The sequence below is a fragment of the Pleurodeles waltl genome, chromosome 3_1 (assembly GCF_031143425.1).
Source record: "Pleurodeles waltl isolate 20211129_DDA chromosome 3_1, aPleWal1.hap1.20221129, whole genome shotgun sequence".
In the NCBI taxonomy this organism is placed as follows: domain Eukaryota; kingdom Metazoa; phylum Chordata; class Amphibia; order Caudata; family Salamandridae; genus Pleurodeles; species Pleurodeles waltl.
In genome coordinates this window covers 161,768,913-161,783,219 of record NC_090440.1, presented here as the reverse complement: position 1 = coordinate 161,783,219, position 14,307 = coordinate 161,768,913, and the positions used below count along the sequence as shown (strand labels likewise).

The following is a 14,307-nucleotide window of genomic DNA, read 5'->3' as shown; positions in this document are numbered from 1 at the left end:
GCACCAAAAGGTAGCAAAAGGGGCTGGGAACTCAGACGGGCGGCAATGGGACCAACTTCTTGATCGCCTTAAGGACCCAAAAACTGAATCCCAGGAGCAAGGCACATCATCGGAGGATTCAGATGTAGCTGAGGAGCGGAATCACTAGAACATAGTAAGGGGTTGGCTGTGTCACCAACTTGTCAGCTGTAACCCAGAGTGACAAAACCCAAGCCGGAACTGTGTATATAGAGTGGAGTTGTTAAGTGGGTGAGGGACCAGGGAGTGGAATTACCTGGAAAGTTGATTCAATGCCTGTTTGTTGATGAAACACCAATAAATGTATTTACAAAACACAAAACAAATGTATTGCGCAGCTTCATCTGGTTTCCAACCGTCGCTTTCTCCCACATCTCTCTTGACAATTCCTTGCATATTCACATTTCAATTGTGATGACATACCTTACATTCCACCCCAGTGAAGTAATTGAAATACAGTGAACACAACAGAGTCTTAGCTTAAATAGCATTTTTCTCTCCTCCATGGCCAATTTCGTTTCCTCCAGTGCTCTCTTTGCAGCTGCCTGTCTTTCTTCCATTTGCAGTTTGGTCAGCTGGAGCCTGATTTCTCTTTTAGCCCTTCTGTCTGCCAACTCCTTAGGGGACAGACCTTGGAAAGATACACTGCTCCTTTCAGGGGAAGTGTGCTCCATTTCTGGCCCCAGGGGTGATCCTTCTCGTCCCCAGGGTACTGCAGCTTAGCGTGTGAGGCCAGACTTTCCTCCTTCGCCAAGACCTCTTCCTCCTCCTCCTCTGGGTTGGACTGCATCCTTTGAAACTCCTCATATGCATGGAGGGCTACCTAGAGATCCCCTTTCGTAGCCTTGCTCCCCCCCCATTCAGCCGTCTCTCCTTGCAAAGCTTCTGTACCTTAGCCCTACTGAGGTTATGAATGATGAGCAGCTCCCACTCCGTTGTTACAAAAAGGAGGGTGGAAAACTTATTGAAAAAGGAAAAAACAGCCAATACAAAGGCTAAAGAGAATTTGAAAAGAGGTCAACTCTGATGGCAAATTATTTATCTGGGATTTTTGTTTTGCACTGATCACTGTATAACACTGCACAAACATAAGAACTGTATCTCACCACTGAAGACCAATGTGAGAAATTGGGTAGTTGGTTGATGAGGGTGTGAACCCTCCTTAACCAACAGGCACAATTCCCGTCAGGTTAAACTACTAAAGTCACTAAATTAACTTGTGGTTTATCAGCTGTTAGCTTGGCGCTAAAGCAATCAGGCTTAACTTAGAGGCAATGTGTGAAGTATTTATGCAGCACACAAACAGTAATACATTGGAAACGTAACAAGAGAAAAATCCCACACCACTTTAGGAAAACAGAGTAATTTTTAATAAATTATGTGACACCAAAACAACAAAAAGCCAGCCAGTAGAGCCAGAGTTATGAGTTTTTAAGGAGGTGCCATATGTGATAAAAAGGGAGTTTTAGACTGGCATGGGGGTTATTTTTCCCATTCCAATTAGCAATTTAAAACAACTGGCAGGTTCAATGGCAGGCCTGAGGCATGTTTTACAGGACTACTTAAGTGGGTGGCAAAAGTGCTGCAGGCCCATTAGTCGAAATGTTAAAACAACGTTCCAGTAGAAATCACTTAGAAATACCTCATAAGATTTATGCAGGGACTAACTTATTCAATGGCTCTGCTAACAGAATTATGCAATCATAAAGGTAGTGGTTTCATCAATTATTGATTGATTTGTACATGTATATACAAGTATACATATTTATTATTGGTACAATTCTAATAATTGAACAGGTGCTACAAGTGATGGCGCAGTGCTGGTGGAAAATAAGTGCACAGACAAAATACAGAAAAATCAGCGGAACAATCCGTAATCACTTGTACGCACCAACACCCTTTCTTTTTTTAATGAATGATTGGAGGTATGTGAAAACGTGCACCAAAAAGGCTTCTTGGCACTAAGAGAGTAAGAAAGAAATAAAAAGACCAGTAGAGAGAAAAAGGGGCAATAAGTTAAAGCTCGGAATGGATAATACTTAATAAGTCGAACATAAATAGGTTTAGACCAAAATATAGGGTTTCAGATTCCTACAAAATATTCTGTGATCATTAAAGGATCTTAAAGCACAAGACAGGTGACTCCTGGATCCCAGGATTCCAAAGCAAAAAGTGTAAAAGATTCCCCTTCCAACATCAGCTTTCTTAAAGTGTAGAACAAAAGGCCTGACTTGCAATTAAGAATGCAAATATTGTATTAAAAGATGTCTAGTGATGCAAGTCATATGGACAGAGGCACCACTGCAGTTTATAGATTTGTGCCTTCAAAATGATTCTCTGCTCCCCTGGAGCCAAAACAATTTGGGGGTCATTCTGACCCTGGCGGTCAAGGAGGACCGCGGGAGCACCGCCGACAGGCCGGCGGTGCTCCAATGGGGATTCCGACCGCGGCGGTAAAGCCGCGGTCGGACCGGCACCACTGGCGGGCTCCCGCCAGTGTACCGCGGCCCCATTGAATCCTCCACGGCGGCGCAGCTTGCTGCACCGCCGCGGGGATTCCGACCCCCCCTACCGCCATCCAGATCCCGGCGGTCCGACCGCCGGGATCCGGATGGCGGTAGGGGGGGTCGCGGGGCCCCTGGGGGCCCCTGCAGTGCCCATGCCACTGGCATGGGCATTGCAGGGGCCCCCGTAAGAGGGCCCCTACATGTATTTCACTGTCTGCTGCGCAGACAGTGAAATACGCGACGGGTGCAACTGCACCCGTCGCACAGCTTCCACTCCGCCGGCTCGATTCCGAGCCGGCTTCATCGTGGAAGCCTCTTTCCCGCTGGGCTGGCGGGCGGTCTGAAGGCGACCGCCCGCCAGCCCAGCGGGAAAGTCAGAATTACCGCGGCGGTCTTTCGACCGCGGAACGGTAATCTGACGGCGGGACTTTGGCGGGCGGCCTCCGCCGCCCGCCAAGGTCAGAATGAGGGCCTTTGTGTCTTGCTTCAGTGACATGTCAACTTTGTGCAACTGAAGAGATGGCCTCGCATCTGTATTCTGGATCAATCGTAGTCTGCAAGAGCTTTGTAGGAAAACCTAAGAGGCAATTATAGTCAAGCCTGGAAAGACTAATTGGTGCTACTACCACAGCACTGCACCCACGTGAGACTTTTTCGCTGTTTTAGTTGATAAGAACATGCACATGTGGAAGTGATCTGTGGTTCAAGAGATAGTTCTTTATGAAGTTTGTAACCTAAATCTTTGATAATCCTTACAGGGACAGATGGGATTCCTCAACTCAGAGGCCGTCGGCTGTCAGTCCGAAAAATGTAAGGACCACAGATCAGAATTTCAATTTGTTTTCAATGTTTAATTCACGCTTGATTCTGCTCATCCAAAATGAATTAAATTAAATTAAAGGCATGGACTAGGAAATTGATAGATCTCCTCAATAGAGTGGTTGAAACGGAACAGAAGCCCTCCACTTCACCTCGATTCACTTCAGGTTTGAATGGTGTCATTGATAGTGACCGACTTCGATGCACAACAAAGGAAGAGAATCTGTTAAGGGTGATCTCAGAGAGGCCTATATCCATGAATCAGTCTATAATAATGGAATGTTCGGCCGCATCAAACGAAGCAGACATGTCCTGGAGAATAAGCCAAGCCGGGTGTCCATTATCCATCCTTAGCCGGAGTTCATTCACCATGGACATCAGTGCAGTTTCCGTGGCCATGTGAGATCGAAAGTCAGTTTGAGCCACTTCTAACAAGTGTTTGCACAGAGTTGAGATAGCTGTATTAATGATCACAATATGCGAAGTCCGAAAAGAATATTTCTGTGGTGTCAGCAAAAAAAGATGCCAAAAGAGAGGAGATGATGTCACCGAGGGAGCTGCTGCAGAGAGAGAGAGGACGAACAGCTCACAGACCCACTCCAACCAAGAGAGAGGGAGATGGGCATATATCTGAGTCCCATGACAAAATAAAGGAGTGATCAAGCAGGTATGATAGGAACCACTGTAGGACACAGCCTGTGGTGACAATATTGTCATTATGGATAATATTGGAAAGGAAAATAATCTGGGTGATTTTTATGGCTAGTATGGGGACAGATGAGAGCTGGATATGGCAAGCTTAAGAATCAAGGTTGTCTGCACTGGCTACTGTGCATTACACATTCACAGGCAAGACTGACTGAAGAGGGTAAGTAGGTCGTTAGCAAAGACACTTAAAAAGTAGCTGAGCCACAATCCTGGAAAAGAAAGCAAGCAGGGATACTGGGTGATGGACAGAAAGGAAGGGCCAGCAGTAGGCTGCTTTAAAATTCAGAGTACTACTGCAGAGGCCAGGGACAAATGTTTGAGCATTTGTGGCCTAAGTTAGAGACTAACATTGAGTGCATTCGCTCATGAGCAGCGATGAAGTCAGGAGGAGACTGGCCATTGACTAGTGCAATGAGCATGTGCCTGGCCATGTTGATTTTTATGCAAACTGAAGAGTGTGTGAGGGGAGTATAATGGAGAATGAAGTTGTTGATTGTATGAGCCAGATGTTGAAGATGGGGCCACAGAGTTTTGAAAATGTGTGCATTTTGCCGTGTAAAAGGCTTAAACAAATGTGTTTAAGGCTTACATGCAGTGGTCCAGTTTGTCCAGAGTGGTTTTGTTTATTTCTTTCAATTAAGGTTTTCATATACAAGCAAAAAACAATGGTACAAATCATTTGCGTCATCACGATTCATCGCACAGCTCCTTCTCCAGTGATTGCTAGGTGGTGGTACGCCAGTATGTTTCTTAATCGATGGCTGAGCCATCAGAGAGTTACAGAATGAGGTGAGGGAGCCAGGTGCATTAATCTGGCCTGCATCAACAGGACCATTCAATGGACCAGGGTGGTGTCTCTGAACTGTGGAGGGGGTCGATGATTCAGACTCAATGATAGGCGGGACTGTACGTGTAGCGGACGTACTGGTACAGCCAAAGCCGAGCTTAAGCTGTGACGTGGCGGGCTTTGGGCGTGTGCTTGAGGGGTAAGGTTGCCAGCCAGTGTTCTTGATCCAGTAGTGCGTCTGACATCGAACCAGGGGGAAAAAGATCCTGAGGGTGCAGTGAGGTGTGAGCAGGAACAACTTAGTGTAATGGGTAGTGACTCGACCTGGCTCCCACAGCAAGGGAGAGTGAAAGAGGTAGATAGGATGTTCATAATGCTGGCCTCCATGCCGAATTCACAGGGAGAGTTCATTGTTCCGATTGGGTTGCTGGAAGTGGTCAAGGAGGGTATCCGAGTCCGCTGCAATGGGTTGCTTCATATGGCAGTGCCTCCCCCAGGCCTCCCCCATTTCTGCATCTCCAATGGTGCACACGTTGCCCGCCACTGTAAGCGAGGACTCTCTTAGCGAGGAGGATGACCATGGCAGCAAAGCATGCCCTCACCTTGTGTCTTTTCCTACGCTTGAATATGACAAGAAGCTTCCCACATGTTGATGTCTAAGTTCAGTGGCCTCTTGTAGTACCGTGTGGATGGAGTGCCAGTAAATGGATATGGCTGAGCAGGAGTGTAGAATAGAGAATTGTATAGATTTAAATCGGGCATTTCTAGAAACTTCTTGATGAAATTTCAGAGCCCCTTCCCATTTTTTTCATGCAAAGCCCCTCCTATATCGTCCTCCCATTTGCTTCTCAGAGTTGCCGGTAAGTAGCCTGTGTTTTACTGTATGGCTTTATATTCACATTATTAAATGCCCCCCCCATGTGCAATAGAGTCTGCATAATCAAGTGTGTCTAGGGTTCTTCATCTCCTGTCGACCAGAGGATGTGACGTGTGGTGCAGCTGCCTGTATCTGAGAAACTGTCCACATGGAATAGCGTATTCTGAGACAAGTTCGTCGAAGGGGAGGAGGCGTCCATCAGTAAAGAGGTCCCCTTCTATGCTTAGGGATCTCATGCCAACTCTCCAAGTTGAAGGTGGAGTAGGAGCGAGGATATTGCAGCAGGCCCAGCAGAGGGAGCCCTGGGCATATGACGGGATGTGGCGTGTGAGCTAGTAAACCCTTGCAAGGCATTTGAGACAATTGTGACTTTTAGGGACCATGTGGCCCGAGGCGTTGGCTGGGGGAGCAGGAAACTTTGAAGCAGGGATATCGTTAGGGGTCCTGATCTGTTGCATGTCTCTCCTATGTGCCTCCCCGTTAGCCATCACGTCACCCACTGTAGTTGTGCTGCTAGGTAGTATGCTTCCAACGATGGGGCACCCAGCCTGCCTCTGCTCACTGGGAGCTGCAGCTTTTTTAGTGTGACTCAGCTACTTTTGTCTCCACAGATAAGCTCCCCAAGCATGGTGTTAAGCTCCTGGAAGAAACACAGTGAGGGAATGACATGAAAGTTTAAAAAGTAGTAGAGTAGCCAAGGTAGGATTGCCATTTTTGAGAGTGCTATTTTCCTAGTTGTGGGTACAGGCAGATTCTTCCAGAACTGCAACTGAGTTTTAAGGGCAGAAGGCCTCTCTTGAAGTTGCCTTCATAGAGATCAGTTGGGCAGCGATAGATGCGGACTTTGAGGTAGCGGACAACGTGGTTTTCTCAACTCAGATGGGTGTCTCCGAGTCTCACCTCGAGTGGGGCCTTGTCGGTCTGATGCCTGTGTAAATGTGTGAAGAGTAGAATGGATGGGAAAGAGGAAAGGAGACCTGAACGAATGTCTCGGAGGCAGAGGAGTAGGTTGTCCGCATATAGTTGCATGATGTAAGTGGCATCATGTAAGGGAATACCCCACCTTCCAGGCAAAGCCAAGCAGCAAGGGGCTCCATGGCTATTGCGAATAACAGGGTGGAGAAGGATGACAATATAAGGGGTCCCAAGTTAATTCTGGCTGTAGGGTCAGTCTATAGCAGTTTTGTGTAGGCCAGGAGGTGCCTACCGATTACCAGTCTGGCCAACACTTGGAAAAGGTAGGCCCACTTGAGTGTGTTGAAAACCTTTACCAGAGCTAATATCAGGCAGGCTGCATGTGGGAACTTCCTGGGGCTTGGTCCATTACATGAAACAGCCATCAGATATTCTGGGATGTACTGCATCCTGGAACAAAACCATTTTGGATTGCGTGAAACTGCTTGGGTAATATCCAGGCATATCAGTCAGCCAGAACCTTACCTAGAATTTTATAATCCGTACCAAGGATGGCAATTGGTCAGTAAGAGGATAATTGGGTTGGATCACTGTTGGGTTTCAGGAGGGACACCAGAAGGGATCCTTGGAGGGACGGAGGCAGTTCCCTGGTCCACAAGGCATCATTAAATAGTTCAGCCAGTCTAGGGTGAGGCAACAGTGAAAGTGCTATTGTTTTATATCAATAGCTCATCTAGGCCCAGAGTTTAATTCCTGGATAAATCCTGAATGGTTTGTTTCATTTCTGGGATCGTAATGCATGCATCTATGTCATCCCTGAGGGAGTTAGGGATGTGTGGGAAAGTGAAACCAGTAAGGAAAGTGTTGACTATGTCAACGCTAAAATAGGGCGAAGCCTTGTATATAAAGGTGTAGTATTTGAAGAAAGGATAGGCTACCTTCAAGGGAAAGGGATATCTTCAAGACTGAGTTCCAATAGATGTCCTGCTGAGCCAGCCATGCACATAGGTGACCAGATTTGTCTCCCTCTCGATGTGTCTTGACTATGTAGACACTGAGACTGAAGCAGTGAAGTCACTCCAGGAGGGTGATGTTATGGGTTCTGGCCTTGGCCAACTCAAGACCTTTAAAGGCATCCTAGATCACAACCATTTCAATTGTGGGTATGAGTGCCTCAGCCGCCCCAATCTCCCACTCCAGAGTAGAGTGTTTATACCACTTGAGTAGAACCTTCCACATTCCTATTTAAGTAAGAAGTGTGTGTTTCTTAATGACTGCTCAGATAGCAGTTGTGGAACTAGAGTACTTTGAAGTTGGGCCTTAAGATCGAGTTTGATGTCCTCAAATAGGATCAGAGGGATAGAGCATTTCAATAAGTAGGGTGAAGTTATCAAACTAAGGACCACTAGTTCCTGGCAGGCAGTGGATCGCTAGAACATTACCTCAAAAGGGGCAACGAGTTATATGAAGTGAAAATGAAATGAGTCAAAATGAGTAATAGGCTTGAGAAACGAGACAGTAGTCACAGTTTTGTTACTTAGAATTCCATATCTACTGCCCTCCACCGCCTTTCTCTTTGGTTGGTGTATGAGAGAAGGGAGCACAGTAAGATGGAGAGCTGTGGGTGTGGCAATCATTGGAATTTATCTAAGTCACAATGATAACCAAGAGGTGAACTGGAAAGCTATGGCATTCACAAAGGTCTGGTTTATTTGTTGATTGGCATGGATGACCCCTAATCATACGACCCAACTTAATCGAATAAAGGATTTAGAGCCTGATTCTAATGTTGGCGGGCGGCGGGAGCCGCCCGCCAAGCTACCGCCGCTGAATGACCGCACCGCGGTCAAAAGACCGCGGCGGCCATTTAGACATTTCCTCTGGGCCGGCGGGCGCTCTCCAAAAGAGTGCCCGCCGGCCCAGAGGAAATGCCCCTGCAACGAGGACGCCGGCTCAGAATTGAGCCGGCGGAGTTGCAGGGGTGCGACGGGTGCAGTTTGCACCCGTCGCGTATTTCAGTGTCTGCTTAGCAGACACTGAAATACTTTGCGGGGCCCTCTTACGGGGGCCCCTGCCGTGCCCATGCCATTGGCATGGGCACGGCAGGGGCCCCCAGGGGCCCCGCAGCACCCCCTACCGCCATCCTGTTCCTGGCGGGCGAACCGCCAGGAACAGGATGGCGGCGCCGCCATGGGGGATTCAAAGAGCAGCGGTAAACCGCCGGGAGACCGCCGGTTTGCCTCTTCTGACCGCGGCCGAAGCGCCGCGGTCAGAATGCCCTGCGGGGCACCGCCGGCCTGTCGGCGGTGCTCCCGCCGACCGCCGGGGTCAGAATGACCCCCTTAGTTTTTTGTGCATTCCGTGGAGTGCATTCTCAGACGAGATTAGGGTCACCTTATATATTTACATCAATGAAATGCAATGGAACTTTATCAGAAAACATTTACAGAAGTTAGATTTGTAGGTGTGATTAAAACAATGCATATGGTTCCTTCTGAGATGCTAATGTTTGATCATTTATTTTGACAGTAAGAAACATATTTTAAATTACATGTGAAAGTGAAATTACATACAATTACTAGGGTACAGATGTTGATGCAAGACCTTGAATTTGATCATCTGCATGATTGTCTATTAATTAGCTAGACTCTAATGAGTAGAGTGAGAAGTTGGGCCTTCTGCTCTGAGGCAAACACCACAGTGGTGAAATGCTTTCCATGCTCCCCTGCAGTGCCTCATAATTGTTATAGTGAGGCCAGAGACCTTGAAACACGCCAGCCAGAATTCCTTTGATGAGAGCCAACAATGTGTGTGGTAGGCATCTCCTGCCAGACTCCAGGACAGTAAATAAATGTCAATTACATTTTCTGACATACACAGCTTATTGGAACTCGAATAACTTCTGTGCATTGATGTACTGTTGAAGTCGGCTTAGAAGAATACAATTATTCTACCTTGGTCCTTAAGCAGACATAAATATAAGATTAAACTTAAGATCACTATATTCCCGTTGCAACTGATTCCTGATTGTGCACTTCTGGATTTTCCATGAAAGATTAACAATGCAATGCTACAATTTATTTTAAAAAATATATTGTACTTCAAAGCTCTCCCATCTTGCATCTCCCAATATTAGTTGAAGAAATTAGGCTCCATGTTAAGGAAACCCAAAACATGACATTTCTAGACAGCTTTAACCACCAGTGAGACAAACCACAACAGACTACACATAATTGAATAAATGGTTTACAGGTCCTTAATGTAAACCAGATTAGTACAAACTGACTCACCAAGCAGGACTTCTTCTTGGCCCAATTCAAGCCCCTTTTGATGTGTCACTGTGGACAACCAAATCCAGTTTGCATGGACCGTCCCTTTAGGCATTTCATTGGCTATTATGATTTCTAGTAGCAGTAACATTGGGGGTCTCTGTTTCAAAATGAGACACACAAGTGGAAAATCCTTAACCACTCTTTAGTAGGCCTTACTGCTAAAAAGGCAATGTTAAGTGCTACTGACAAGGGTCCAAACTTGTTACTCAAATATCTAAATAATGGTGTTCCTCCAGAATATTGTCTCCAAAATATAAATTCTGATACAAAATTGTGTGCAAAATACTGAAATCTAAAAATGTAAGAAGTATTTTTTAACATATTTTAATTTGCTTTGGCAGTGCTCCGACCTCCACCGTGAGTCTGGCAGTCCCAGGACCGTTAGACACGTAATAAGGGGCCTAGTGTTAAGAACCACAATATGTGGATTCTGGCCCCCATCCTTATGGTTTTATTTCTGGCACAATTGGGTCCATTCATTAAATAGTATTGCCAATGGTGTAAAATGGTCATCGTTGACTATTTGGGCATTTTTGGGCTACTTGTGCCACACGGACTGCCATCATTTACATATTACCAGCATGACTGACCTCTTTTTAGCCATCCCTGACAGAATTGTGACTGCTCCTCGTATAGTAATGGCCATGATTGATATACATCTGGATGCCATCTCTTCAAGGCTTGCCACAATGATGTTCCTAATGTAATGGTGGGCATTATCAGCATAAGACAGGCGTCCTTGGTGCTTGGGTGAGCATGCATGGTCTATGTTGTAATACCTGGGTAGTCAAAGCAGAATCTGTCCATGTGAGGCATTTTTACATGGTGGCACTCAATGAAAATGAGAAGCTGATGCTTAAAGATTGTGTATTTAATAAAAATGAAAACAGATATTTTAAATGCAGAAATTATGTTTTTTTCAGAGAAAACATTTTCTTCTGGAAAATTCAATTTGTTTGCCCACAATGGTAAGTGGTATTTGATAGGAAAATCTTTGCCTATTCAAAAGCTAATATGATAACAAAGACAACATATTGCAATTCTAAAACACAATGAAAGTTCGTAGCCAAATGATAATTCAAGTTGGGATTGAAAGACTTACTGCTGTGGTTATGTACTTTGTGCCGCAGGGCATGTGATGGTTTGAATGTTACTTGGCCTTTAATATTGATAAACATTGTCATGGCACTTCTACTGGCAACCTTGACTGGAATGCTAGGGTGGTCACAAATAAGCCTGCTGCTTAGGGTTATTATAGCATAATGTTAACACCTGTGATCACTATTCTACAGTGATAAAATATGCTAGTATCTCAGCAGGACTTTCCTTGAGCAGAAGTAGCTCTCACTACAGAAAAGGTCAGAAACCCCCGATCTAAAAGGTCTCACATCAAGGAAATAGCTCTACATAACTGTAAAATTGAGGCAAGCAAAGTTAACCTCTCTGAACCTGCTACTCCAGCCACCAGTCTATCCAAAGAACTGTTCCATATTGTCACAGAACCATAGCCCCATTGATCCAGGCGGTCCCGGATTCCACCTCCTTGCCAGTTTTCTGAAGGATTTCTTTGCAGCGGGATCATCAAGGTTTGCAAAACATTTTAAATGAAAAAATCTCATTATCCTGAGTCACTGAAAAATGATTTAACGGACTTTGACCAGATTTTGGAAACTTAGTTAATAGACAAATTTTTGACAAAGTAATTCCTCTGGTTCCTCTAACGACTTACAAAGCTGAACTGGAAAGGTGGGGGACGCTTTTGTTACTGGGGGCGGCTTGTAGCAGTACAGCAGTTTTAAAAGGACTGCAGAGTTCCTTGTACATCCAACAGTTTTCCGGCAATAATAAAAGAGCCACGATAACTCTGGTGGTTAATGTACCTGCTGAAGAGAGATCGGAGTTTTGTCTTGCGACAGTTTTGACTCATCTAAGGTAGCACCGAGGGTTAAAATGCCTGCTGCAAAGAACTTGTACCATGCATATCTGTGCAGATCCCAGAACAGTATTTTATGTGCAATGCTCAGTGAGATGCTGCTTTTGGTACCGAGATGTGCAGTTTATAAGTTTCAATCATTTAGAAAGTGTGCGACTATCCTAATTTTGCTAAATAGGGTTTGTTTGGGTAGAAATAAATTGTTAGTAAAGCCAACCTTAACCACTGTGTTATGTTCTGAATCCTGACTTTATGCTTCCCCAGACCAAGCACTCTAAAATGCCTACCACTATGGGTGACATGTGAATCCTACACATTGTAGTCCCCCTTGTCTTATGTAAATCAATCAGTCATATATTTTTAGAGCGCACTACTCACCCATAGGGTCAACACAGGTATGACTGTGGGGAATATAAAGTGCTTCAACACTCTACACTAGTAAGAGAGGTGCTATATATAAATGAAATAAATGTGAGTGAGAGGCTATGAGAGATGAGAGGCATGGTGAGGGAATCATTGAAGAGTCCTAATAAGGATTGCCTTATCCTGGTGCCTGTAAGGTCATCATTTACTATGCTTTAAAAACTAATACAGTTGAATATATATTGAAAAATGTGTTGTGGATTGCACAGTTTCTGCCATTTTTCTCAAATGTTTTTAGTGGGGGAACGCGCCCCCTCGAAACCTCGTTATAGTGGTCAGGATTGATCGCTAAGCACCCTAATGGGGGGTGGTCCAACAAAATTTGCAGGACTGCTTTGGGTACCCAATCCGGCCCTGATGACTTATGACCTGCAGGCTGCATGAAACATCTTTGATATTACATGAAAGAAAACCTCTTGTATCTTTTTAATTTGGCACTAGGTCAGGTATTGTCCCAGATGCCTGGAAACAGAGCCCCAAATTTTAGAAAAGTAGTGCTGCATTATATGCAGGGCCACTTTTCTTGCACCTCTTGCGCGCCCCTTAGCGCCAGGTTAGGGACAATAGCGTTAAACTTTCTGACGCTATTAGATGCTATTGGACTTTGCAGGATTAGCGCCAAAAAATGTTAGTGTACCTCTTTTAATGCCTGTTCTGTGCAGGCGTTAAAAAATTGTAAAAAAATGGCACAGTGGAATCCCATAGATTCCACTGTGCCATTTTTGCGGCCCCCCTAACAGGGGAACGTCGCCTTGCATACGTTATGCCTTGCGCAGGCATAATGTGGTGCAGGGGTTTAAAAGTGGAGCAATGCAAGCACTGCACCACTTTGTAAATATGGCGCTGCGTTTCTGACACACTGTCACCACATTAGCGTAAAAAATAATGACGCTAATGTGCCGATAGTTGGCGCTAGGCCCTCTTAAATTTGGGACAGACTGTGGTCAAACCCTTGCTAAATAACTCCTCCCTTGTCCAGAGGGCTTCAGTAAAGTTCAGCCCAGCTCTCTTTTACCGTGCTTAGGCAAAGTGCTGGAAAAAGTAACAGAGACTTGAAAACAGGACTCACTCATCAAAGTCACGGTGGGTTGGAGGAAGTTCGCACGCCACAAACTCCGCCCCCTGCAGTCACAGAGCCACCTGCACCGTAACAAGCGTCAACGAGGCAACAGATGACTGCCTACTGAGAAATTCATCCGTCGCAATAAGCCTTGCAGGCGGTGAATGCGGTAGTATTCAAAACAAAATATATGCCTCTTAAAAAAATAATAATGCCTGAGTGAGCGAATGGTTACTCTCTCTTACATAGTTCACTCTACGGGTTTGTCGCGCCTCTTGCAAGCCAGTTCCCCACACCTGCACGCCTCTTTCTCTGAGCTCCACATATTTCCGTACATCTCTCGTCTTTTTGAAGTCGCAGTTCCGCGTTGCTGGCTGAACACTGGAGGGCGAAAGCCACGGCATATACTACACCACATAAAACCCAAACACTTCACTTTGTGCATAGGTCAGTCGGTGAGCGAAAAACCGGTTAGCAAGAGGCTTCCTAGTGGCACTGTTACTGTTTGTGCATTCCTTCTCGTGACTCTAGCAAACTACACGGCAATGCCTCTCTGTTTCACAGAAAACACTTCCTTCTGGCAGCGGTCCACAGCGCAGGACAACAGGCTTGGTGAAAGTCCATGAGGCGAACAGAGCGAAGTTACGACGTTGTCGGAAACATGCTAAAACATTCAGAAATAAAGAAACCTCTGCCCAAGCTTCCGATCCTGAAGATGGACACAGCAGCTATTAAGTGGGGCGCGAGGGAATACTCGCTGATGGAGTTTGTTGGAAAGTTTGAAACCTCTTTCCCTGTCATCATTAAAATCACAGAGGGTTACCTAGGGAAACAAGAAGTGGACAGCATCAGCAACAGCACGGTAAGTGATCAGTGTCTGGCCAGGCCACGAGTCCCCAAAATCTGTAACTGGGAAGCGAATTTGAAT

The 14,307-nt window shown here is 45.6% G+C and overlaps 1 protein-coding gene across 1 annotated transcript in view; it reads left to right on the top strand.

The window, feature by feature from the left end:
• The first annotated feature begins 13,481 nt into the window (after nucleotides 1–13,481).
• Nucleotides 13,482–14,307, top strand: part of LOC138283868 (uncharacterized) — a 136,580-nt gene continuing 135,754 nt past the window's right edge. Inside the window, exon 1 of the mRNA XM_069222048.1 lies at nucleotides 13,482–14,241. Within this exon, the coding sequence (XP_069078149.1) occupies nucleotides 14,002–14,241 (240 nt within the window). The 5' untranslated portion in view covers nucleotides 13,482–14,001. The remainder of the gene's footprint in view (nucleotides 14,242–14,307) is intronic.